Source organism: Anopheles stephensi, chromosome 2 (genome assembly GCF_013141755.1).
Source record: "Anopheles stephensi strain Indian chromosome 2, UCI_ANSTEP_V1.0, whole genome shotgun sequence".
NCBI lineage: Eukaryota > Metazoa > Arthropoda > Insecta > Diptera > Culicidae > Anopheles > Anopheles stephensi.
Genome location: NC_050202.1, coordinates 79,927,725 through 79,955,718, shown reverse-complemented (window position 1 = coordinate 79,955,718; position 27,994 = coordinate 79,927,725). Strand labels below are relative to the sequence as shown.

Below are 27,994 nucleotides of genomic sequence, written 5' to 3'. Positions count from 1 at the left end.
GACGCACAAACTAATAGTGGCGTATGGTTTGATGTTCGACATTGAGTCAGTAGACCGGCGGGATATGGGACGTGTTTGTTGTGTTGATTAGCTTCGTCAACAGCGCTCAGGACGAGGACGCACGGGATGGAGTTTAGAACAATCTATTTGTACAAGCTGATGTGATCTCTCATCCATCTGCGAACGCACGTGGTCTAAAGCAGCTCGAATGTAATTGGAAAATATGATTGAAATTTAATTAACGCACACGTTGTACGTTGGAAAAGTGCTCGGTTTTCCCGGTTGAAAATTCGCCAAACATACGGTGATGCGTGCACAACGGTTTTTTGGTGAAGCCTAGCAAGTGGTTCCGAATAGTGTCACACGTTTCGGACCGCTCTTTAACCGGTCGCTGGAGGTCCTCGGAGGAAAGGTGATGAAAAAGTCACCTACCCAAACACGGAGACACACACACGCTGCAGCACGGCAACGGTTTCAACGAAATTCGGCTGAAATGTGCGCTTCGGGAGGATATTGTGTCGTACGCTTTCGTTTCTGTCTACTGTCCTGTATCGTTATAAATATAAACACAAACTCATAGAAGAATCCGAGGGTGAGTACGAAACGAAGGAAGAAAATTAGATTGCTTTGCTAGGCTATTCGAAAAATCGTGCGAAGGTCGGGGTCGTGATAACAGTGAGAGAAAGAGAGAGAGAGAGAGCGAGTTTGCTGTGTTTGATCATGTAAAGAGTAGAGTGGCCAGGGAAAATCCGGCCAGGGTAAGTGGAAAGGAAATATGATTTTCATGCTTTTTTCCCGCGAGTGATATCGGAAACGTGCGGTTAGCGCGAAAAGCATAGCAGATCGCTTATCATCACGTTAACATCATCACTGATAAATACGGTTTATGCGGGTGGTTGTGCTTCTCACCTTCTACTGCAAAGGTTTTGCATAATGTAATTTATTTACTTGATTGGAAAGTCGGGGAAGTTATGAATTTGAAAAATGATTTTATTAAGCTAGTGCGGCTTAATGAACAACAAGCGGACGATGCTGCCTGCGAACATAAAAACCACTTAGTGTGGCTTATGCTTATGAGCATAAGAGCACTGTCAAATAAACCATTCGAATTCTAAGCGTGTGTCCAATATTTTGCTGTCCAACAACAGCACATGCCATACCGGTGCGTGGCTAAATTGGCGTGATAAATTTAGATACAATGGTGGGTCAAGGGGTGCAGCGGCAACAGGAGGAATGGATGCCCTTCACACACTCTCTCTCTCGCTCTCTAAGCGCCAGTGCGTACACTTAAAAACAGTGACAGTGGTACAGTGAGTGCCTTATTTATTATGCCTCTTTTTTCTATTTGGAATGTCCACTGATGATTTTGTCCTAAATTGTCTACGCTTTGGAACGCTTACTTTTTTATAGTGTATCTACTAACTACTGTTAGTATTCTTCTTCTTCTTCTTTCGGCTAAAGTCTGAACAGATGCCTCCCCACTCACGGCACTCACTTTTCGCTACCGAGACACCTTAAATTTAGGTAAACGTTGAGCAAAATTGAGAAAAAATTTCTAATAATAATTTTTAATTATTATAAATAATAAATAAATAAATAATTATAGTAAAAAGTCTGAAAATGATACACTTTTGCGTAGCTCACTAGTAAAAATGAGTGCCCCTGAGTGGGTGGTGGGAGGGGGGGGGGGGGTCATCTATTCAGACTTTAGCCCTTCTTTCTTGGCCTAACGATCTCTTAGGTCATGCCTGCCATTTCTGGCTTACTTGTTCATATCGCATTGTTGGATAGTCAGTCCTCACTATGGAGGAACGGCCCCGACGTAACTGCGCCACTGTCGCATTTACTACCGGACAGTCCTGTTAATATGTCTTCAATTAAGGACCTATGCCTTTGTGAGGTGCCATGCAATAACCCAGTGAATCGAACTAAAATGGCTGCCAAATTAACTTGCGGTTTACAGTCCTATGAATTTTGTACGTTGCCCTTACTATCATTCTCCTCACTGTAGCATCTAGTAGAGACGAATGATGGGCGATGGAACGCAACTGGTCGCCGGAGTATCATCATCTGCTTGCCACGCCAACCGCTTTCTCGCTCGCACACTCTGTTATCAACCGAACGAACACGCGGTCCGACTAACAGCCCCGGATGGAGACGCCAAGCCAAGAACGAAGAAAAAAAAACCAACGCCAAGTCGGAAACATCATTCACCAAAGGCAAAGAAACAATTTCAACGCTTGAGTTGCGCAAAACAGCAGCATCGGAGAGAGTCAGAGAGAGTGCGAGAGTTTTCGGGGGCTTGGATCGGTTCTGATCCTGGTTCGGGCCGGTCCGTGTCAGTTGTCGAACGGCAGGCATCGGTTGTGGTGAACACTAGACGGAACACCCCCAAGCGAGTCAAACGCATCATCATCATTCGCGAATCGACGTGACACCCGTACGGTTCGCATTCGATCGTGCACAGGGCGGTGTGGTTGCTGCTGTTCGCGATTGCTGCCGGTAGGGCTTGTGGAGTCGTTTTGCTGGTGCAGTGTTTTGTTTATACGCACACACACACACGAGTGTGGGAAATGGGTTCTTCAAAGCGAACCGGGAACCGGGAGATGGACAGCAGGTTGTGTTGGGTTAGGTCCGGTGTACGCGTGCGGTTCAGTTTTGGCAGCTGAGCAGGCAGCGTGTGTTTGCATGACCTCAACCACGGGTGACAACAATTGGTCTGGTTGGTGTGTTGGTGCGCGCGCGTGTGTGAATAAGTTTGTTTGTACAAGAGTGAAATGTGCTGAAAGGCTGGACTCGTGACGTGATGAGAAAATCCCACTTGATCATGCCACTTGCGCCTCCGCTAATGAAAACACAACCCGCCTGGTGGGCGAACCTTTCCCGATAGAGACATTCGAAATTCTGTCTGAAATCCTTCGCATCACTCGGTTAAGAGCGAATGAAACTGTTGGTGAAATTGTCGATTGAAGCACTAATCATCGCACGAAATGTGGTCTCGTTCGGTCTGATTGTTCTCCTTTCCCTGACTGATGGTGATGCGGGGGCGCTGATTGGTAATTAAATAATTTTCTTGCTGTATCACGACCAACAAACAATGCTCCATTTCATCCGTAGACGAACAACTGCTAACCGAGCTTAGTATTTTGATTGCGGTGGAATTCCAGATTCCGGACGTATCAACTGGCGATGCAACAGAATCGGAAATCGGTTTGACAAGGGTTTGACAGCTGGCGGTGGGTTGTTTTATCGGGCGGCAAATGGGGGCTAAATCCGGAAGATGTCACACAAACGGTATTAGAACTGTATATTGATTGGGGAAGATTTGCAGGATAAGCCTGCCGTGCGATGTTTGGTGGGCAATTTAGTGGAAACCGTATGTCAAACGATGCACCCTACCCAGCCCCAAACCCGGTGGAACCATCAATCTTCGTTAGCATTCATTAGTGATCGGCAGCAGTTTAGTAGCAACAGCATAGCCAGAAAGGTTCTGGGTGGCTTAATTTATCATCGAGAATTTATGATTTCTCGTCTGCGTTTTATGAGCAGCCGACGTGCGTGCCCGCGTGGATCATCGTGCCCGGAAAAGAGTGGTTTTGTTTGTGGCGGTGATTGAGTCAGTAACCTCAGGCGGCTTGTTGTTGTTGCCCGCGGAAGACCTTCCCCAACCGCACTTGAGTTGTTGGGGGGAGCTATTTTTGAACTCAATCCCGAACAGGGGCACGATTTTAATTGAACGTTAATGAACAAAGCTCTATTAGCGAAAACACTTCCTGCCCCATGCCCTGACATTACTACTTCTCATTTTGGTTCTGGCATCCCACCGTAACCACTTCAAACGCCCGTTGCGTTCCAGAATTACCCTGTATAATTTGCAACTTAATTTGATCCTTTACTTACGTTTCCTCTCGTCGCGCACACCCGTACCTGCGAGTGGGGGGTGTTTCGGTCCAACGAGACACATCCCGTAGAGTGTCCTTCGGGAAAGTTTCCACTAATACCCTGCTTAAACTTTCGCAACCAACCAACGACGGGTACGACGACGGGTTTTCCAATGGTAGGGTGGAACTTTAGGTTAAGATGCTGCAAAATGCGCTTCTTCGCTTGGCTGTGTGTCGTCAGGTTTTTTACTCCTATCTTCTTCACCCGTAATTCCGCGTTGAAACTCTCCCATCCGAACAGTGAGCGCAGGTTTTAGCATTCGTTTGGCCCTCGCAAGCGTACGGGAGCTTATCATCAGTATCCATCTGCGTTCTGTCGCCAGGGATCACGCTCGGTATGCGCTCGGGGAATTTCACTTTATTTCGAACTGTCAATTTGACACCCTTCGCAGGATGTCTTTGTGAGTGTGTATGTGTGCGAAAGGAGCTCCCAAGGAATCGATACATGCTGGGTTGCTTCTTTAAGAAAATTGCCCTAGAAAAAACAAGAAGAATCGTAACATATTCTACCCTCCAGGGACACGGTGCAGAAGAAGATGGTTCGCTTTGGTGGGACGAGATATCGGATGAAATTACACTGTCCTTAGCAGGGACGCTTGGTTCCTTTTTTCCCCCCATATCTTCGTAGCTAGTAAAGCTATAATATCGCTTAAGACCGTACCAGCTCTCACTGACGATTTGTACTTACCATCACCGTAGGGATTAGAAAATCACACAACCAAGAGGGAGCAAGATCCTCCAATAACAGTTATGCGTGTGTCACCGTTTTTCGGACCTAAGTGCAATCGCATTGTGCCCACCAGACGCCGTATCGTGCCGATGCATGAAAATGTGCAGTGATTGCTGGTGTTCGTGCGCTACAGAGACCGATTGCCGGGTGGCAAGTGCTGTAAAGTGATCCCATTGGAAGAAGTGAGATTGATAACGGCATCATTCATTCCGTCGTGGCTAGATCCAGACGCCCGAGGTCCTAGGTTGCCGTCGTCGCAGGAGCTGTCCGCCGTGGGAGTACGGTCCGAAAAGGTAAGTAAATTGATATCACTCGGTGCGAAGGGAGCACGACGGCACGACGTTTGTCATTACTCATAATTTGATCCTGCCCGAGAGGAGGAACGCGGTGTAAAGGTTGCTGCCACGGTTATCCATTTGTTGCTGACCCTGGCTGACACGGTAGGGGACCGAGCGGAAAGCTACATTCGGTAGCTGACACCTTCAACAGTCATATCGATCAATCTCTGACTGACGGGATGGAAGGTATCGTCTCGGGAATATTCTAGTACGCATCGAGGGCGTGGGCAATTGTATCCTGCGTCATGCTCGCTTTAGCGGTTGCCCTAGTCTTGCACGGAAAAGCACCCAACGAAACGACAACCACACTCGATCGTTAGGATGGAAGAAATTTAAACGATTTCTTCACGACATGCTTCTATCTCATTGAATGGCGCTTTATTGGGGGAAAAATTTCTTCTCCACATGGGGTTGACGAAAAAAAAAAAACGGTTTCCTTAAACGGGGCGGATGTTGAGGCTTGTGAAATTAGTATTTGTCTTGGTGCCGCTTTTTTCTTTTCTTTTCAAGATTCGAAGAATTGAGAACAGCGTCATAACGAAAACTCTCGATTTAGACGCATCTCAGCGCCCTCCCCAGGGGGAATATAATGTTTGGGACGTTTTGGGGGGAAAAATCTTTGAATCCTTGTTGATTCATTCAGCGTTTCCTTTCTGTTTCATGTTAATGTGTTGTTTATCGATTGAGCCGCTTCTTAGAATCAGTAGAAGACCCGTGCAGCACAAAAAGAAAAGGAGATGGCGCAGATAAACAGCCGATATATTCATGGGACAAATTTGCGAAACAATTTGTTTTCTACCAAATAGAAACATTTGGCATATTTTCCCAAGAAGCACGTGTCCTGGACGCGCTGTAATGGCAGCTGCTTTGGCAGTTGCTAGCACCGAACACAGAGCACAATTTAATTAAATGAAAAACTAAAATTAAATTCATCAACACACACTGTCAATCGTCGGTCAAACGGTGACAAACAATTGAACGGTATGAGTTCATACCGTGACAAGCAACCGATCCTATCTATTTCAATATTTGGAAGAAGCAAAAACAAAACGAGTAGCACAACAACACCAGCATGGCAAACAAGCCCACTCAAATCGTGCAAATATTTTCCCATTCATGTTTGACGCGGTGGAATCTGGGATGGCAGCAAATGTTTGTCTGCCATGTCGATACGATGTCGGGCTTGCTTGTTGCTTTTCGCGAGCAAAGAATGTGTTTTTGTTCAGTAAGGAGTGCCATACTCTTCCGCTTTTCAACTGTTTTCAAGGATACGTGGAAGGGTTTTATTTGCTTTCTAGGAAAATGGGATAAAAGATAAGCTTCAAAATTTGTTTGCAGGAAAGTGTAAGAGTACCGTGCCTTGGAACACTTAGCCCGGGCTGATGGGGCTGTTGTAATGAGACACAAATGATTTTATTTATATTTGCCCCCTTTTTGAAGAAAATCCGCAGCCTGGAGACCTTGTTTTAAAACTATAATCGTCAAATTTAGTTCAAATTACGATTGAGACATTATTTCCCACTGGACGCGAAGACGTGAACTCGTCAACAGGCTTAGCCTCCAGAATTAGTCCCTCAAAGCGAACAAACGCACAAAATCACCAGCACTACAACAACCACAATCTGCTATTCCTTATAACTTCACTTCACGGATCAAAACTCAGCTTCCTCACCTTAGAGCTTGGCGTTCATATCAAGCGCGATATGAAATCCTTTCAACTGAAAACTGCTTTTATCCCATTTTCGCCTTTCGCCTTTCGCCCCCGACACCCCGCGGGAAGGCATATCCGGGCTAGAACAGGGGAGGGAGGTTTTGTATTCCCTTTTAAATATTCAACATCTGCAAGCCGTCGGAGCAGGGAGACCGGCGTGATGCGAGCTCCAATCAACCGAACAACATCTCGAACAGGGCATTAGCCCAATGTGTTCGCCCGCTAACGGCAAGATAACTTATATCCCACGCGTCCAAAAGCTGTCATTTGTTACTGCTCCTTAAGGTATGTGCTTGTGAGCGTGCGCTTATGCTGGGAAAAGGATTTTGTTTCTCCGTGTGCTCCGTTTTCGCAGAATTATTGGGATTGTAGCTGGTGCTGCACGAACAGCTTCTTAAAATATGATGCCTAGGTGTTGAGACCACCGCATCACGTGTAATCCTGGTGCTTTGGTCGGTCTCCCGGTTATTTTTTCTGGGACACGATGACTTTTTTTCTTCGGAGAAAATGTGATGTTTTGGTGGTGGCAAAATGAACGAGTTTGTTATTTGATAGTGACAGTGATAAAAGCGGCCAATTTGTGAGGAAAAGTCTTGACGCATGAAGAGTGTGTACGGATTAAATCGAGTTTCGCATAGCTTTAAGATTTTGCACTTATTTTATGCTGGTGGGGCACCAGTAACTGTTTACTAAATAAAATCACCCTCATCATATCGAATCGAACACCCATTTGTCCATCCGTTTGATTGAACCGCTATTCTAAACCGATCTGTAAACGGTCGTAAAACAGATTTCCCGTCAGACTTTCATCGCTTTCGCAAATTGTAACGATAAAACCAGGGCCGAGAATTATTTATGAGCTCCTGTTTACAGCTCCGTCCCGGTGCGTGATTGACTGAATATATGATTGCGCCAAACGTAAACTCAAACAGTCTAAATATGAAACTCCGCCGGGGTCGGGTTTAGCCGGAAGCGGTTATGCTCCTGACAGCGGTGAAGCTAGCCTCCATCGCGACCGTGCGACCAGATCGGAAAATTCAACCCACTGGCACACTTTAATAGGCCACAGTTTATGAGTTTTTGCAGCTGAAATGACCATCAGTGTCGTTGGCGGACCCTCACACATGTGTGTGTGTGTCGGACATATTTCATCAACCAGTAACCATGATGGCTTTGAAGAAGTTCGAAGGAAGTGTTGGTGGTTTTATTATTGGAAATCGATCAGCATCCAACACACGGTTGGGCGAGACTGGGGCGGATGCATGGGCTGATTGTAACAAAGGACAATGTGTGTGTGTGTGCGTGTGCGTCTGTTTGTTCGACTAATTTTGAACATGTAAGACTTCAGCTGCGGAAGCTATGTACTGATTGTGACGCACGCTGTGGGACAATCGAACAAGGACATCTCGAGCAGACTGGCATAGTATAATGCAGTTTGTAGAGGCAACTTTATTAGTTTAGAATCAATTTAGTTACTTGAGCGCAACAGGAGATTGAGACTTCTACCAAAATAATGGAGCTACAAAGTTCCTTCAGGAGATACGGAAACAATTGAAGAATGTTTTATTTTTCTACAACATTGTAGCAAACAAATTAATCTGTTTCACATAATAATTGAAAAGTGATTAGAGGTTCAATTAAAGAAAATTTAATTATTTCATTATACCTCAGTCAACGGACTATTTATTATTGTAAATTATCGGATGCTAATGCGGCTATTAATTATGATATCTGGTAGAGCGTACCCAAATTCCTACCCCCATATATCAAGTGCAAAATTTGAACTGTTGTGAAATAATTTTATGCTGAAACGCATGCACACACTCTCCATTCGTTTGCCTGCACCATATGACACACCACAGCATAGTAATTTACTCTGCACATTTACAAGAGTCACTCAGCAACACATTTTAGTAATAGCAGAAGCCTCCCGTATCTTGCACATTTCCCTTTCTTTTTTGCACATCCTCAAATCACCGTAAAAGCACATAAAAATGTATGCTTTTTATCAACATGACTGCAGAATATGCCACGAACCCCCAAAAAACGCACACACGTATGAGTGGTTTCGCTCCTAGAGTCACACATTACGGGCGTCACGTTTTGCGAGGTAACAGCATACGTTTTACTACCAGTTTGCGGGTGCGTTCATATATTTTTTGTTGTTGTTAAAGCCACCACGCGACATGCACCGCTGCCCCATTGGTAACATAATTTAATAGACGGTTGATACTTCAAAACCCGCTGCTACCCGCAATCCTCGAACGAGGAAGCAAGTTTTCCTTGCCTTTCCGTTGGCTGATCCGTAACGCGGAGATGGATGATGTAAGAGGGTGGCTGTGGTAGTGATAAATCCTGTACCGAAAATCCCAACAATCCCCCGAGAAGGGGATCGCGAACTGCGCCCGGATGGAGACGGGAATCCGACCCGAAAATAGACAAGCTTGGAGATGTTTGGATAAGAGATTCCCGCTCTCTTTTTGTTTTTTTGCTAGGCTCGTGCCGCTTGTCTTGTTAAGAGCCTTTCCCGGCCTTTTTTTTTGCGTAGAAAAGTGTATCACCTTTTGTTTTTCTTTGCTTGTTAATGCACGGAAAAACCTTCCCTTGCAGGCGGAAGGGACCTGCTGGGCGGAAATGTAAGCTTGCTGTTCAACCCCTTAATTTTGAAACGATAGCTAACCCACGGGCATGCTATTTGCTTAGCTTTTAAGCATCACCCAAACTTGGCAGCAGTGTTTAATAGCATTGTAAACGGAGAATGGAGATGTGATAATGTTAAACACAGCATAGAAACACACCAAAACACTTTTACCCTTACCCTGAAGCCCTGATCTACAAAGTTCCTTTTGCCGATGGCATAAGCGAGAGGAAGGAAGAAAAAAATTGAGCAAGAATAATGGTTTATTGGATAATAATCACACGCTGACTCAGCGGCAGGCCAATCCATTCCGAACGGCTCAAACGCAACCCATGGCACCCAGGGCTGGAGTTGATTAATTCAATTAATTAAATAAAACTCCACTTCCGCGACGATAGTGTCGTGTGCTAATGGATAAGATAAAGTCTCCGCATGTACCACGCTGTACTATCGACGCCGGCCACCAGCGCCGGATACAAGTGTTTGAGATGTGTTTTATCGTTTGCCAACGTTTTAGTAAAATCGTCCCGGAAGTGGATAGGGAGCGAAAGCTGATACAGGTAAATTTACAGAGGAAAGTTTCGCAGGTTTATTTTCGCAAGTTGTTGAACGAAAATTATTGTTTATGCTCGCGCTGCTACACAGTATTCGGCACAGGGGCATTAGTATGCCACAAGCGTGCGGTATGGTAAAACGATGAGCGTCCCGAATTTACCCTAAAGGACGCTGCAAGATAAGCTTGGCCCTACCTCGCACGTGATTCGTTTCGCTAATTCCGGCTTTTGACAGTCATCGGAAAATGTGGTGCCAGCAGTCAGGTGACGTTATACTCTTCGCAATTGAATGACTTACCTTGCAACGGTTAAATCATAACGATGTTTGGTAAAAAAAATTACTCACAACCTGAATGTTTTTTCTCGGCCAAAAATAGAACCAAAAGCTAATTTACTTCACTTGAGAACAGTAACACTTCGGTAGTAAGTTTCATTGGCTCAACGCTTGGGACATCGGTCGGTCGGTTGGACAAGATGTTTCTCATTTTACAAAAAAAAAGAAGCTCAATTCAGTCCCTTTTGCAATGCAAACCGACGAAATTTATGCGACCCTTGGTTTATTTATTTTCATACCATGTTTTAACTGTCCGCTAGACCATACTCGGGAAGGAGTGCAAAGGAGAAAAACTTTTTCTCGCAGCTTCGTCTCAAAACAAGCTTCTCCTGCTGTGAGCTGGGATGTTGGGAAAAGGCTCCTGTACCGGTGCTCGCCTTTCCATTGTAACGCTCTGCACACATTTATTGCTAATGCTAATGAATATTACATGCGTACTGTATTTTCGCGCTATATTTTATTATTCTGGCAAATCTTTGCTTTTCCGGTAGAAAGTTGCAAAATCAACAAATTTCCATGAAACATTGTCGGACGGTTTTGAAGAAAGTAAACGTCAATCCGTAATGGTATACCGCTCCTCGAATCTCCTTCTTAATGTGATCTCATTTGCCAAATTCCACGCTGGGGGTTTTTTGCGCAGATGACGATAAAACGCATCATGCCGAATCAGCTTTATGCTGCTTGCAATGCAGGATCCACAGAAAACAAGCAATTCCTATCCAAATCACTGCGCTCGGTGGATGGATGTTGATGGAATGGATTGGGAGAGAACCCTCGAGGAAAATAAGCGTTTAATACGGTTTTTGGATGTGATTCCGATTTGCAGAACCACAACCATGCCAGAATTACCTGCAATCAAAGTAGATGCGTCATTTCGTAAATTAATACTGCACATCAACCACAACATCCCATACCAGGATGATTGTTAGCACGTTGAAAGTGAGGTTTAGCTTTTTTATTCTATTTCCCCCGTACGCATACAGCCAGTAAAAAGTAGAGCAAGCATGAGAATTCAAGAGTTGATTTGATTAAAAGCATTTTCTCACGAGGGCAACAAGCGTGTAAGCGGATTAGCTACGGTGCTTTACGGTATACCGGAGAAGAACTCTTCCCGATGGCTTACTGGCTTAGTGAAATTATTCAAAATTGCAAACTAGAGGAAGTGCTCTAAATTTTTCTCCAGCATTGGCATAAATGCTACCTTCTTCCTTCAAATCAAAGCCTCCCCTTCCAACCAGCGCCGAAAAGATTGAATTTAAGCTGCCGAAAGCTTTACGAGGACGTAAGGATGTTAAAAAATAAAATTTAATCTCACACTCGTGCCTTCCACAGTCAATCGTAGGCCGTAAGACTCTATTCGCTCGGTTTTACAACCTTCGCTTCCGGGGAACGTTACTGGATCCCGCCTGTAAATAACCACCACGCACACAGCCGCCGTAATCATAAATGGCGTTTCCGACCTCTTTCAACGACAGTACACGCAAAAGAAAAATGCCTCCGGGAGATCGCCTTTAGAATCGCCTCGCCGCACTTTGATTTTCAGCAACACTCTTCTCGAAAGGAATGTAAAAGGAAAAGTTGGGCAAATTTATCGGCCGTTAATCGGTTAATGTTGAGGTCGTAATGTATCACATTTATTGTTAATAGTATAGCGGGGCAAGGCGTGACGATAGGGCAAGAATGGTGCCCCATTTGCGCCAATACTGCATAACTTGCGGCCTAAAAACTCACTAAACATTGTGAAATATAATTTAATCCTTCATCACCAGCACAGGACGAAACCCTCAGGAGGGGAGGTTACGAAAACAAAATCAATCAATGTTTTCGAAATAATGTTGGGCGGGTGCGGCGAGCTCGGTAGCCCGAACAGAATGCTGATAGGATCTTTTGGCAGTGATGCGAAACGGTTGCTGTGTGGTTTGGTGTTTCGCTGATTTCTGGAGAAGGAAGAGAGCGTGCGAGAGACCGCGAACCGGTGGGTGTTGGTGTAACATAAACTTTGCCAACATGGTCCCAAACGATGTTGCCTGTTGGGCGGTAAGATAAAAAGGACATTCGCGCAGCCCGACACCCGTGATCGGTGGTGCTGGTGGTTTTGCATAAATGTGTGTCACTCATGTGCGATTAAGCTTACACCTTCGGTAACAGATTGGTGTGCTCGCCGGTTTGGTGTGTGGTGGTTTATGGCGTTGTCAGACCGATGATGAATCGATGAACGTGGGAGAGTTAATCAATTACTTTAATCGCAACCGAACAGCGGGGGATGTGTCATCGGAGCGGGTTTTTGTAATGATGCACACAAATTAGTCTTATCTTTCAATTACCTCATTTGTTTCTCTTCATCATTATAATGATACGGTTTTTTTTCGTGGCATTATAGCTTTTTAATTAATCAACTTATTCAAATAACCTTAAGCAGGATATTTCGTTCACCTTTAATTTTTCTACGTCTTACTTTTCTTACGCTGAATCGTCTCCATTACCGGATGTTTCCAATACCAACTCCCTGCTGTACACATTCCAGGTATTTGCACACCAACAATATAGGCCTACCTCCCGCATCTGTCCAGAAGACGATTTCAATTAACTGCCGGAAGAAGCTTTCACTTCCGCACCGAAATCGCTTTCAATGAAGTGCGCATCGCCGACGGGCCCGCGCACAAGAACGTGCCAGGTGTTGGAATTCTGATGCCAAATTCGAACGCTCCTATCTAACAAACACATGGCACCTTGCTGCTGTGCTCGAGATGTGATCAGAACCTTCGCATCGTGTACTGGAAGCAGTTTGGCACCAGCATACAGATGGTGTTCGCATTAATTACCTTCCAGCTCGGGTTGGTTGACAGACGGTCTACTGAAATTGCCCACCACCAACTGATCAAAAAGGATGCGTCCGAAACGAAATGCGAAACATTTTGTAATAATAATAATCACCTGCTTATGTTGCAGGTTTGCATCATTATTTACTTCAAAGGGAGGGTTGTTTGGTGCTGTACGGATAATGGTCAGCAGGATGGGTTGCAGTAGGTATGCTCATGTTTTATGCATCGTCCGTCTGCGAAACCGACCTACCCCGAGCAATCCCTAAACAAAGCACACCGTACGAAGCAAATTGAATCACCACAAACACCAGGCGCCTCCATTGACTGGCACGGGCATATGTCATGATGGAAGATGGGGTGTGAGTGGTAACATATCTCACTCTCCGTCCCGTGGGGCAGCAGGTGTTTGCTGTGGTTGTGGTGGGAGGGAGCGGATATTAAGAGCTCTCGTGCTGTCCTGAAGCGGGGATTCGTTATACGTCAAGCATCCTCGAGCACATTCCAAGTGGGGTTTCGCTCCCAAGCACCGCGGTGAAGAAACGTTTGCCAATGTCGGATCAATCTCTCGTTCGCAGCAGTACGACATCAAAGGAGCGTTACACAAATGGCAATGTCCGATAGTGAAATATAAGAATAAGAAAGAAAGAATGCTTTGGATTTCTGTCGATTTCGTACATCCTTACATCGATAATTAGGAGATTTTCTGATGCTGTAAATGCGTTTGAATAAATTCAGGGAATTTTAACCATTACTTATACATAGAAGATAAATACTTTCATGCAGTCTTTAGCAAATAAATTATTTAAACATCGTTATTTATCTTTAAAAGATACACAAAATCAAAAGCTATTGAACCACAATATTTTTCCCCAAGGCGGTTACCATCGTCCCGTTAGCTTTCACAATCAGGCAAAAGATTAGACTGGCGCTGCAGTAGAAGCATAAACACTGATACAGAATAGAAGCCCAGCCAGCAGCATTGAAGACATCGAAGAACAACATACAAAAAGTCCCATACCAACGAACCCTCCGCAACAACGACACTAAGACTCTGCGGACCGACCGACCGACGGTGCTCCGACCCGAGCGCTTCTGTGGATGCTATAAAAACCACGCTGCGTTGGCCGGTAGTGATTGTGATTTGTTTCGCTGGTTTCGCTTTTACATGTTCTTCCCGTGCTTGGCAACCGCCAAAGATAAACTTTGTGTCGAACAAGTTCGTGAACAAGCATTCCAGCACGGTTGACAAACTGTTGTTCAAAAGCTACTTTATGGTCGTTTAGAGCCGGGTGTTTCTTGTTTTTTGCTTGTGTGTGTGTGTGTGCATTGTGTGGCCAACGGGAGGAGCTATAAAAATACACACATGTAGGAATATTTCATAATCGATCGGTTGGTTGCGATTCGTCGTGTTTTTTTTTTATTGGTGGACTGTGGATGTTTCCCACCTCGACACTAAAGCTAATCCAATAGACCAAGCAACAACAGCATACAAGGTACATGGGATAGGTTCATGTCCTTACGGGCCAATTCCAAAAGTTGCTCCAAAAGGATCAAAGTATTGAGGTTAGGTTTAAACGATGGATGATAGTATCAGCAAACGGAACGTAACCTCAAGCACTCTTCTCCAAGGACACAGGCGATCCGTCTTGAGGCCGCGCTCAAAGAGCAAACCGATTAGTGACATTCCTCATGACAATCTTGATGATGATGATGATGATGTCGCATGATAGAATGAGCAGCAAAATCGATCAAATCGAAAAACAAAACAAAAACCCTCCAATTGTTACAAAGAAACAGCAACTTTTTTTTGTATTCTTCAGGGGGCGAATTGGATAAGAAGGGCGAAACATTAAGTTTTATTGCTCCCAAGAAAATTATCGAAACGCAAACTAACCTCCTCCAACACGACTCTGCAGGGGCGAAAACCACACGCACACACACACACACACATCTATCCAGTTGGCTTTCATTGGCTTTTCTTGATAGCAGTCTTCCCTTACCATATCTTCAAAGCCCAAATACGAATACCATTTTTTTCTATCTACCGATTACCGATTTCCGGCGATCGCTTTCCGGTGCCCGGGTTTCCCTCCGGGTCGACTTCGGCTCCTCAACGATTCCCAGTGTCGAAGTGATCAACGATATTGACGTTGTCATTGTCATGATTGTCTTTATCATCGATCCCATTTTCCCTTTCCCGTGTGCCGAGTCATATTCTAGCCCCCGTAGGTTCGAATGTCCTTAGCGATGCTCCGTAAAACAAAACGCAAGGAGCAGTCCGGAGTCCGACGGATGGGGATTATTCTTCGTTTATTGACTATTTGCTCCAATGACAACGGTCGAACGCGGTGGCCGGGGTGTCAAGTCGCTCGAACGTCCCTAAGAAGGCCGCCGCCGTCCTTCCCTTGTTCGTTCCACACTTTGCGTCCACTTGCGTCTTATTATGGATGAAGTAGACACCGGGGAGCACTGGAATGACACTAGCGAGTGCGTGAAACATGCGACAAGTTCGTCACTCACAGGCGAAAGTGACACTGACACGAACAGGGCGTAATTTACGGCTCTCGGAAGATGGAAGATGGTGAGCGAACCAACAGCAACAAAAAAAACCCACTCGACCAAGCAAGAAGACATTTTATCTTGCTACCCTGTACAGAGTTGAAGGAACACGAATTATCTTTAGCTAGGCACCCCCTTCTCGGAAGACATCAATTAAAATGTGTGCTTTTTTACGTAAAGCGTTCTCTGACACTTTTCCTACACTAATCAAAAGGAATTGTACTAAACTTTCAGGCAATTTGAAATAATTTTTACTACAAAACTGCTCATTTTGCATTCACGATAGAAGACGCTTCGAGAACTTTTCAATAAAAAGCAGCAAAAGACAGACGACAGCAAGACCTCATTTCTTAATTGTGCAAATGGAATCAATTTAATTGATTGGGGCCCCCGATTCGATTCGTTCACCGTAGCTATTCCAGCCGAAGCAGTAAGTCGCGATGCAAGTCGTAGGGTGTTGAGAGAAAGAAACAAAAAATTAACCCAGGCACAATTAGCCATCCATAATTTATGACTCCGTTATGGGTTTTAGTAGCTTCCCAACGATGCCATTGCACGGGTGCTTTTATGTGCCAACGATTGAAACTGAAATATGTACATCTTCTTCACCTTCTCGAACGTCTTGGTGCACCTGCATCGAATTGGAAAAAGGTGAAGCGAATGTTACAAAGGTTGACCGAACTGCACCGCCAATGGTCGCATCTACAGTTCGAATTTATTGTATTACGAATCGATCTACCGACGAATGTCCGAGACGAGCTACCTCATTTGAATTTTAATAGAGGTTTACATTTCCATACAAAGTGAAGATTTTTATGGACTCTTGCGCACTCTCATCCTGTTTCAGTGACAGTTTGGAAGATTTCTGGTAGCCTCCCCCGGTAGGGAGTCGATTTAGTCGATAGTCGTTACCGAGCCCTGCCTGAGGGTAAGTTTATTTATTTTCACTTCCAACCGTACTAGTTTTGTGTACGTCTTAAAGCTTTGGGAGTGAAGGGAAGCAAACAAAAAAAGGGATGAATCTTGTTGTTGTGTGAGCAAGAAGAGAGGAATACATCTGATTGATGATCGAACCAACAGGCGCAAAGATTTAAATTTGCTCCAGCACTCGATACGCATGTTGATGGATTTGTTAGGGTCACTCGTTAGAGTTTCCATCGGCTTTGGGGAGGGAAATTTGGATTGAAAACCGTTTGAATATACTCTTTAAGAGCTCTAATTTAATGTAATAATGCTGAAAGGTCGATACTTGCCAATTTTCAAGGGTGGTTTTCTCATAACTGAGTCATGTAATAATTATGATTTCTGAGGTTTAGATCAAGCTGTAGGTATCTTGCATAGTAATTAAAGTACTTCCGACAGCTTCAATTTATTACTTTGGACAGCTAATAAATTGTATTTGTCACATGATCCCAGCTTGATGGAGAAGCATTTCCAGGGAGATACAATACTAAATGTTTCTCTTTATCGTGAAGAAAAGGGCTGGACCTATTGCCGACTGTATTATTTGCAGGTGAAATGTACTGTCCACACATCCTGACACCCTTTGAGAGTAATAAACATTCCATCCAATAATACACCCATCAAGCCTAGGTCACTGCTTCTGACCACAATGACCATCCATCCACCCCTAAGGACATCAACCATAAGCGTACGGCAAAGTATCCGACACGGTCCGAAACCAATTCGCAGCTGGATTCCATTTAATCCGTCACAAGTCCACGGGCGCACGACGTTGGCACGTCGTTTATTATTTCATGCATTTATTTATTTATTTTAGCTTTCGCTCTCGGGGAACGCGGAACGCTCCAACCCGGGTCCGCGTCACGTAGCAGTGGTTGCGAAACTGCGAAAAAAGTCTTGTGACGTCCGGCCGATTTGTCGTTCCCCGTGTCGCCTTGCAGCTGCAGTACGCCAACCGAATGTCCCGCGGACTAGGACGCGAACATGGACGTGAACGAAACGAAAAGTGGTCACGCGTATATGACAAAATACATTCCTACGGCTCATCGCAAAAATGGCGATAATGTGTGATCATAAAGCGATATAAAACCAATTTTATTACCTATACGTCCGGCCACTTTGCGGGACAGGGGGAGGGCAATGCCAATGGCACGCCATGGTGATCGTGATGAGCGGGGAAGGGAAACCCCATTCGGGAGGTCACTACTGGCCGTTCGGAGCTATATTTAATGGCTAAATGGTCGAAAAGTAGGCACAAAATTCGTCTCGCGCAAATAATGGGCAGCCGAGCTGCCGGTTGCTGGTGACAGTCCTTGAACAGTGTGTTTCCCCGGTGGTACACTCGCCGGGCGGGATCATTTGGCGCCAAATTTGGGCTGTCTTTACGGCCAATGCTCTTATCATTTTCCTCTTTGTACTGGTGTTTGTTCTGGAGAGTTTTTTTGTTGTAAACTTTACCTTCCAAGTTGAGCACGTTCCGCTGTGCAACGGTTACATTCCAGAGAGTTTGTTGTCTGTTTCGCATGTCTGTAATTAATTATAGCTCACGGTGTAAGACAGGGTGAGGGGCAGTTTTGGCAAACCAGCTCGAAGATAATGAGCTACGAGTCGCTGTTGAACTGCAGTTCCGTGCGCATATTGCAAGGGGAATTATGGCAAGGGTTTCTAATGGGAAAAAAATCCAATTGAAAGAATACCACGCACAGAGGGTTACTGTGGAGTGCTTCAGTAGCATTTTACTGTGGAGTTAAAAGAATTTAATTCAATTCAAGATTAATCTTTAAAAATACATTTTATGAGCATTTACTCCAGATGGAACATTTATTTTAGTCTGATTTTGGCCCAGTTCGGCCCGCAAATAATTAAACACTCTTAAGGAAAATTGCATTGCATACTTCTAGGCGTATTCTCTCCAAGCATAAGCTAGCGAGCTTTTAAACTTCGAAGGGAGTAAAGAAAACATCTGACAGTGCCACATTATGATTCCAAACAAGTTCGAAATAGAACACGTTCAATATCTTCATCAATTTCAAATAAGTAAACCCATATTAAAGCTTCTCCTTCTGTTCCCATATTACACTGAAGCTAGGGCAAAATAATGACCTTGCCTACTTTTAGCGAAAAACAATCTGTTTCCATTCAGAAAATTAAATTTTCTACCTCTTCTCTTCCCAGCCAGGAGCAATGTATCGCCCCATCAGATGCTTGCTTCCATTCATCATTTATCCTACCGGCTATTGGACAACATTCTTGAGGCTCAAACTCATACACTCTCGTCCCTGTTCTGTGTGCTCACCCTGATTAGCTTCATATATATTGCTCCGTTACAACCGGAAGCAACTCACACACCACTATTATTACTGTCCAGGAAGGATGAAGCCCCTGACCCAGCAAGGTCAGGTTGGCAGAAATGAAAGAAAAATCTTAGGATATTTTCCAATTCATCTCGGCCCGCTTGCAATCTATCTCTTGCAAAAGGTAATTCGATAAACTCGATACACGGCACAACAGTCCTGGTCGTAGGATAGGTTCGCAAACGATTGCTCTACTGATTGGTGCAGTGCACCTTACAACGGGACGGTTTTTGACCTCCCGTGCTTCTCGAGCTGAAGTTTTCCTTTTATTGTGCTCGAAATTACATTCCACCAGTGTTGCCAGCTGGTCAGTGAAATTGGTGAAGCGTATCCCGGACCCGACAGAACCATAAATCTTAATCCAAATCAAATTATTTTCCTTCGTTGGCGGTACACTGCTGCTCGCTGCGCCAGTGAAGAGAATTCTGAACGTTTGCCAAAATGGGGTCCAGCTTGGTTTTACGAGCAACCATAACAGGAGGGTAGGGCTTTTTCCCAGCACCACATGCACATGAAGTGAACAAACTTTTGGGGAGCAGCATAACATTATCATCATTTATATATTGTATTCCTTCCAGTTCATTAGCACACCCCCACTGCAGCGCGTGTACCATCGCACCCCCAAGTTGTCTGCAAAAGGAGCAGCTTTAAATTACGCAATTGCTAATTATTTCCTCCGCCGAAGAACAACAAGAAGCCGGCACATTTCGCTAACCTAACTGATGCCTGAGGGCACGCTAGAGAAGGTTTTTGTTTTCCCATTTTTGCCCCTCTTCCCATTTTCAAGTGCAGCAATAGGAATTAATTAACGCCAGCGTGCCATCGCGGTGTAGCGGTGGTGGAGGAGTGTTACTGAAAGAAGCGCGAGCGCCAATGCAAATACCACCTTCCAGAAGATGCTGGCCACGCTCGGATGCTGGAATCGGAGCGGCTTTATTTGTGTTCGGTGAACGCTTCCGAAGGTCATGAGATGCGAGACGATAGCGATGGTAACCGTAACCGGTGGCTTGTGATCGGAATGATAAGATGTCGTCCTGAATCAACATTCCGTTTTGGGGCAGAAGTTTTTCCTACCCCCCCGTTACCGGCCATCTGAGGTTGGGCAATTGAAAGTTTTCCCGCACACTCACACTTATTAAGAAGCTTATTTTGGCTACGAACCCGGCCGGAAAGGACAACCGAAGGAGGTGGATTAGGGTAGGGCGCGAGTGTCATCGTTTGCTTGTCTTTCCCATAGATCATATTGACCGGAACAGTGACATTGGTGGGCGATCGGACCATGCAAGCTGGACAGCTTTTCGGAAGCTAAATTGTCCGTGAGCTTTGTCCGTGAAACTGTTTGCCGGAGACCGAAAGTTTTATCATCACGGCAAGGAAGCAGGGGAGGTGATGTGGCAAACATATTATGTGCCTTCGCTGACCTAGTTCGGAAAGGGCAAGTTTGACCCATCGGCGAAGGACATAAAGCAATCCGGATGGCGAAACTGACAAAAATCAGTAAAGAATAGCCCGGCTTATGATGGATGTGCTAAAGTTTGACCGCTTCTGAACGACACCCCTAACGCACACACGCGCACACCCTTAACCGCTGGTGGAATGTTTTAATTATTTGGGACTAGTTTTACGGGGACAAAGTTTGATTGAATGCATAAAACATCCGCCGTATAGATGATGCAGCACGAAAAGGGGTGTTGAGCTAATGCGAAAGCTTTTTTTTTGTTTGCTTCTGGGTGCAGAAAAATGAAATAATAGCTGCTTTTTGGAGATTAAAAATTATTCATTCCCTTTTTTTCTATTCTTTTCTTGTTTCATCATCAAGGTGAAGGTAGTGGGAAGATTAAAAAACTTTTTTAATACAACTTCATAAAAAAGGAAGAAATATCAAGTGTCACAATAAAAGGAGATATAAAGACATCGGAAAAGGGGCAGGTGAAAAATAAAAAAAATCACAATCACAATGAGGCTGTATGGTCCACGGAATTGTCGGCACCCTAACATAGCCATCACGGCACAGTTCAAAGTCCGACGACAGTTCGCTTCGCGACTGACTCTCGTTGGGACAATCATTCATCGAAAAATCTTCCATTAATCTTGTCGCCTGGTCGCTCTTCTGTGGAGGTGTTTTTTGTTGATGTTTCGTGTTTACTTCCTGCACTGGATACCATTTTAATGAGCAATCACTTCTAAACGTTTCCGTTCTGTGATGAGCGTTCCTCGCGCCACAGGGTGCTTCAAATTTAAGTCTCCTCAATATTGCGGTTTTTGTTAAACATTTAACTTAAATCATCCCTATCCTACTAAAATAATAATTTTTCAACATCCTTTTATCTGTTTCGCACGTGCCATACTCATAAACGCTAAGTAATCGCCCGCCGTCCATCGAGCATTACAAAACCTCGGAAGCGAGACGTTATCCTCTATTATCTCATCCAAGCATCGTTTGTGGTCTGTCGGTCGTAAATGAATTACGCAAAATATGTCCAAAACGATTTCACAATTGTTTCCAAAGCTTTCCGACGAACAACTAATGCCTGGCTACCAGGGGACGAAGAGACACACTGTACCCCCGTCGTTTGTTCCATCGAACGACAAAAGGACAGCCAAAAGGACTGAAGCCTCCAGTAAAGCGGTAGCAATCATTGAAATGGTGGACATTTTCACGCAGCCATGAATGGAATAGTCTCACTGCCCGGGACCAGTTTTCCACCATCCAGTGACAAAAGGCGCAAACCGAAGCCAGCGGCAACAACAACAAAAAAAAGCAGCCGAGGCAAAGCGAAACAATAAACACATTCGAAGGATGCTGTGAATAGGTAGCAGACAGGCAAGGAAAAAAGCTGCGTAAATGATCCACGCGACAATTCGTGATTGCCATTTTTCAGTGCGCTTCGCTTTCACACTAAAGCATTCGGCGCTGCGGAACGATTCACTTCCAGTGCTTTTGGGGTTTCGTTATTTATTCATCTGGGTTTGGAATTTTTGTGTGCCACCGAGTAAGGCAGAGCTTGCTTTTTTTGCTTTGCTTCTGCGAGGCCGCTATCCGATGGAGCTCTTTATTAAACTTTAGCCATCCGGAATGATGAACTTATTGGGACGGGTGCCGGTCCCACGGTGCGGCCGCATAAGAGACATTGTGGGGGAAATTGAATTGACACACCGGGGACAATGAGGTGGAAGAAGTTTTTGATTATAATTTGTTGAACAAAAATGTAATACATTGTTTAGAGATGGAGTAGAAGTTCCGTCCCTAACGCTTCCCAGGGTTAACCTAATTTATTAATTTATGAATAAGTTACGACTAACATATTATGTCCTCAAGAGCAACTGAGGGCTTGTTATGGAAAGCGGATAGAACTCCTGTACACATTGAGGTTTCTTAAATAGACTTTGTTCATCTTCTTCTTGAATAACTTAGTTATAGTTGGTCGTTAGAAGCGAACATTCTTTCTCGCTGCTGAACTGTGTTTCCAGAAACTCCTGTGCTGTGTAAAAGATAAATTTAACATAAACAAGTCACTTAAAGGACTCAGGAAAGGAGCCTCAGAGCGATCAAAATTAAACGGTCCTACCTACGTAAACCCTACCACCAGAAACCAACAATGTATCCCATTACTTCCACCCTTTCGCTCTTCGATTGGACTCTTCATGTGATAATACTAATTAGATCTCGTGATCCCGAAGTCCCTAGTCGTAACACCTCCTGGGAGCACATGCCATCCGATTGAAACTTTATCCAATTTACAACTATCAACAGTATACCGCACGGCCTGGTGCGTCTTTTAATGACGTTCTGTTTCAAATCGTATTTACGATACAACGGAAGCTGCTTCATTTCGTGGCACATTTTCAATTAACTTATAGTGGATTTTGTCGGGATAATATTCTTACCCCAGTGCAGGGTTCCTGACGCGCGCGAGCTAGGTTCAGGGAGCCACACGTTGTCTTGGTTTCTGGTGGTGTTTTGAAGTGTGAACCCAAAGTAAATAGCTCGAGCGTGACTCTGGTGGATGGCACGGGTAGCCGCGAACTCCAATCGAGCTGTACGGTACGCTTCGAGCTATCTGTGGCCGGTAATGGAAGACATTTAATCAGAGAGAGAGAGAGAGACAGTGAAACGTGGCCCGGGATAGACACTGGAATAACATTGCCAGTTGCTTTTTGGCTTGATGATGACCACCACGCCACTGTCCCCATTTTGGCTAAACGGCGTGGATAAAAATACAAATAAATCAATTGACGTCAGTGCCCGCTCATTGACAGGTTTATGCATTTTCCAAATCGCATTTTCGTTGCAGACATTCGAAGCAGCCGGGATCGTTGCGCGGTTTCCGCTCCTCAGGAAGTGGTAGCACATCGAAGTCAAGCGACAGCAGCGCTCACTGCCGGGGCGTGTTGGTGGTAAACGGTCGGGACGATCGGACGCGTGCGGGCAGTGTACGTGACGACCGTCGGCGGCACCGTCGGATGCGTCCGGACGACGCCGGTGCCACGGTGCGACTATGTACGGGCTGCTGCTGGAGAACCTGTCCGAATACGTGAAGGCTGTCTACGGCGAGGACAAGTGGGATGACATCCGGCGCCAGACGGGCATCTCGTCGCCCTCGTTCAGCGTCCACGATGACTACGACGAGAATCTGCTCAACGTTCTGGCGACGAAAGCGCAAGAAGTAAGGAACATTTTTCGGTGTGACCTGTACCCTGTAATGCTACCTGGTTTTGTTTTCTCCCGGTGCTTCACTTTGCTGCAGATTCTTGGAATATCGGAGCGTGACTTTATGGACCAGATGGGGGTGTACTTCGTCAACTTCGTCAGCCAGTACGGGTACGATCGGGTACTGTCCGTGCTGGGCCGTCACATGCGCGACTTTCTGAATGGGTTGGATAATTTGCACGAATATCTCAAGTTCTCCTATCCGCTGATGCGTGCGCCAAGCTTCATCTGCGAGAACGAAACGCGCCACGGACTGACGCTACACTACCGGACCAAGCGCAAGGGCTTCGTTTACTACACAATGGGACAAATTAGGGAGGTACGTACCGCCGCGGCCACCAGCCACCCCCCAACAGTACAATCGCACCTAACTGTCTAACGCAACACCTTCGAACACCGTCGCACAGGTGGCACGTCATTTCTACCATAAAGATATGCAAATCGAGCTGGTCAAATCGGATCTGTTGGGCGAAACGAATCACTACACGTTCCAGCTGACGTTCGACAACCGGGCCTTCTCGTTGGCCACGCTCGCGATGACGCGGGAGGAGAAGCACCTGCCCATTAGCGCCTCGGTACTGTTCGAGATATTCCCCTTCTGCATCGTCTTCGGGTGAGTTGGTCGCGTGGACGTCGTTACTGTTGCCTTTGCGTCAGTGGCTTCATTCATCAACAAATAGGAAGAGCTTAATGTCCCTCTTGGTGCGTCCGTACCACCCTCCATTGCAGGTCCGATATGGTTGTCCGAAGTATAGGCAACTCGCTGATGGTCATTCTGCCCGATTTACTGTCGAAAAAGATCACGGATTGGTTCGAGCTGAGACGGCCACTGATAGCATTTAAATTCCAAACGGTAATGATGCACCGAACATGGCGCACTGGGAGGGCATGATTAAGTTTGTTGTTTTTTTTCCACACCCTCTACTAGATACTCAACCGCACGAATAACATATTCGAGCTAGTGACAGTGCAGTCGGTTAAGAAGCGACCCGAAAACCAACGAAAAACGGAGCTCGTCCTGTCGGAGGATGAAAACGAGGAGGAGGTCGAGAAGCGGTTGCGACTGAAGGGTCAGATGATCTACATGGAGAACTGGTACATGATCATGTTCCTCGGGACTCCGGTAATGCCCAAGCTGACTTCCCTCATCAGTACCGGCCTGTACATCAACGATCTGTCGATGCATGACTTTAGCCGGTAAGCCACATCTCTTTGCTTATGGAGTCCTCGGCGCACTGACCCTCTACAACTGTCCCGATATTCCAGTGATCTCATGTTAGCTGGAACGCAACAATCAGTCGAGCTAAAGCTGGCCCTCGATCAGGAACAGCAAAAGTCGAAAAAGCTGGAAGAGTCGATGCGAAAGCTGGACGAGGAGATGCGCCGTACGGATGAGCTGCTGTATCAGATGATCCCGAAGCAGGTCGCCGATCGGTTACGGCGTGGTGAGAACCCGATCGATACCTGCGAGATGTTCAACAGCGTCTCCATACTGTTCTCGGACGTGGTCACGTTTACGGAGATCTGCTCCCGCATCACGCCGATGGAGGTCGTGTCCATGCTGAACGCAATGTACTCCATCTTCGACACGCTTACCGAGCGGAACAGTGTGTACAAGGTAAGGACTCGGCGCGAGATCATGGGTGAGAGATTATTCATTCGGTTGGAATATCGTCACAGGTCGAAACGATTGGAGATGCGTACATGGTGGTATCGGGCGCTCCCGCCAAAGAGCAGAACCATGCTGAAAAAGTCTGTGATATGGCCTTGGATATGATCGAGGCAATAACGGATTTGAAGGATCCCTCCACAGGTGCTCTTACTGCCAGATGTGATGCATACTTCCGATTCTTACAAAGCGCCCTCTTTTACCTGCAGGATCTCATCTTCGTATACGGGTGGGCGTACACTCTGGTGCGGTGGTAGCCGGTATCGTGGGTTTGAAGATGCCAAGATACTGCCTATTCGGAGACTCAGTCAACACCGCCTCCCGCATGGAGTCGACGAGCCAGGCGATGCGGATACACATATCGGAGTCGACCAAGAATCTGCTCTCGTCCAACTATCGCGTTAGCGAACGGGGTGAGATCGACGTCAAGGGTAAGGGCACGATGAAGACGTACTGGTTGGACTATCGCGAGAATCGGCCCCCGCTACAGCTGCTGGACGAAGACATCAAGAGTCCATCGATCGAGTACATCGAAGCAAGCAAGGACCGGCGCGTCAGCATTCCGTCGTACAATTTCGTGCAACAGCCCCACAAGCAATCGCTCGGCGGTCTTAGCTCGGCCGGACTGGAAGATCGACGCGTATACTCACCGGTAACGTTCGAAGATGTGGCGCGGCGCAGCATAGCCAACTCGCCGGTGAAGCTGCACGCGTTCGGACCACGGGGTCGAGAGAATCGGTCCAACTCTACGGGCCATGCGTTCATGCACAGCGTGTCGGACGTGTTTGGTTCGCTGGTGAACGACACGGAAGAGTTCCTGGAGGATCTGCAGCATCGGAACTCGCTCAGCAACACACTGTACTCGGGGTCCACTCCATCGCCGTGCCCGTTTAGCCCACCGGCCCAGTTTCGCACCAAATCCAAGTCGTGTTACCAAGCGCAGGTGAGTAGTTGCTCGAGGGCGCTTTCGAGGATGTTCCTATAATAGTTCGTCGTTTCCTTCCAGTTTATGGACAAGGACCATGAAGTATTATCCGGAGCTAGCAACGCGTTACTGCAGGAAGCACCCAAAAAGCCGTAAGCTACACTCCTCAATATACTCGCATCCCACGCTACAACTATAGTTCTCCCATCTTCCAGTAAAGGCATCCTGGCGAAAGCACAAACCGTCGAACACGCGTCCGTCGCCGCGTACGAACAGAAGGCGAAAGTACGCAAAGCGAAACTGGACGCGGTAAAACATCAGCAAACCAAGGCACTGGAAAAGCTCGACCAGATGGTGCAGGAGATCTACGATGCCGATCTGCCCGGCATGTGCTTCGTCAATCCGCCCGGTTCGCGGTCCGACGGCAACATCTGCCAGTCGAACAATTGCACCCTCGGTAGCAGTAGGTCCGTAGTGGACGAACGCACTAGCGACACCGCTTCCTGTCACGCACTCTATACACTCAACCTTTACTTTCCCGTTTCATGTCCACCCGCGTGTGTCTGTGGCCCGGACGGCAGCCGATCGCAAGCGGTCCCATCGCATTCCGGTGCGGTACCGGGCCCGTCAAGCGGTCCGGTACCGGTCTGCGAACAGCACGCCCATCTGCCACCGCGACACTGTCACGGGTGCGAGCCCGGGGCAGGGCCCGGCCCCGGAAAGGTGCCACAGAGCATGAGCTTTTCGCACCCGAAAGAGCACAAGTGCTGCCCGGCGGCGTACGCTACCCATCACCAGAACGGTCGGCACAAAGTGCACTCGAACGCCTGTCACATACTCTAGAGACTGATCGAGACGCAAAGCAGCAGATCGCGCCGGCTCGGTAGATTCTCGACAGTGTCCCGTGGTCGTAGTTGTGCACCGTACACCTTTACCTAGATTTTTTGTTTGTTTTTGCAGCACGCCATCTGTAGTGTAATGGTTTCTCGGCGGCCCTCGGCAACACTAGTCTAGCCAGGCACTGAGCGTCAGCTGCACTCGGCCGGGCTTCGACGAAAGCTTTAACCGAACGTCAATAGGTGTTTGTGTGTCGTACGTGTATTCGTTTTACGTTTTATACCTGTGGTGTTTAGCAGCAGCAGAAGAGGCAGAGAACTCGTTAGTAGCCACCGAAGGTGTATGAGAGCGTTGTGTACTTCATGTTGTACTTATAAAGTGTAATCGGTAACTTAACCCATCGGGCTTCATTTGTACACGGTACGAATTAGTGTAGCTTAAGCGAACGTTTGGTCTAGCGAAATGGAGCGCGGGTGATGCAGATATGGAGTGGAGTTTATTTATTATCTACCTGTTTCCCTTTACGTTCCCAATCCAATGTCTATAAGAACATTGCGGGAACGACTTATATCAACACCGCGAGACAGTGCTCTAGTGTGCGTGTGTGTTTGAGCTACGGATACTTAACACAATCGTTGACTGTTAGAACACTCTCAATCGTCCAGATCGGCACGGCTACACACTCACCACTGTCTTGTGTTTTCGGTGATCTATTTCATCACTAGCCTCTAGTCTATTGCCACCAAAGTAGTACCGGTGTTGAGCAGGAACATTGTTGTAGTAGATTTACACATTCAAATTACCGCACACACACACACACACACACACACACACACACACACACACACACACAAGATGTACGATTAAGCGGCAGATGTTAGGTAAAAGGCTACATATACATTCGTTGT

The 27,994-nt window shown here is 46.2% G+C and overlaps 1 protein-coding gene across 4 annotated transcripts; it reads left to right on the top strand.

Annotated features, from left to right (window-relative positions):
• Window positions 1–17: 17 nt before the first annotated feature.
• Window positions 18–27,905, top strand: LOC118505480 (soluble guanylate cyclase 88E). 4 transcript variants are annotated; one of them, XM_036041298.1, is made up of 13 exons: window positions 2,346–2,502; window positions 4,641–4,964; window positions 23,240–23,611; window positions 23,693–23,974; window positions 24,063–24,268; window positions 24,385–24,508; window positions 24,584–24,852; window positions 24,922–25,273; window positions 25,336–25,468; window positions 25,534–26,267; window positions 26,331–26,401; window positions 26,465–26,716; window positions 26,831–27,905. In XM_036041298.1, the coding sequence occupies exons 3-13, from the start codon at window positions 23,444–23,446 to the stop codon at window positions 27,090–27,092; spliced, it is 2,853 nt and encodes a 950-aa protein (XP_035897191.1). In that variant the 5' UTR covers window positions 2,346–2,502; window positions 4,641–4,964; window positions 23,240–23,443; the 3' UTR covers window positions 27,093–27,905. The 4 variants fall into 4 exon arrangements, with proteins under 4 accessions (XP_035897190.1, XP_035897189.1, XP_035897191.1 ...); XM_036041295.1 differs by having other exon boundaries at window positions 26,465–27,132; window positions 27,210–27,905; XM_036041297.1 differs by lacking the exon at window positions 2,346–2,502 and adding an exon at window positions 18–592 and having other exon boundaries at window positions 26,465–27,905.
• Window positions 27,906–27,994: the final 89 nt, after the last annotated feature.

Bases quoted from the DNA above. Each gene is read 5' to 3' on its own strand.
- LOC118505480 (XM_036041297.1), top strand. From the start codon at position 23,444: ATGTACGGGCTGCTGCTGGAGAACCTGTCCGAATACGTGAAGGCTGTC. The intron at 24,269-24,384 runs GTGAGTTGGTCG...CCTCCATTGCAG, and splicing joins CCCTTCTGCATCGTCTTCGG to GTCCGATATGGTTGTCCGAA. The intron at 26,268-26,330 runs GTGAGTAGTTGC...GTTTCCTTCCAG, and splicing joins AGTCGTGTTACCAAGCGCAG to TTTATGGACAAGGACCATGA.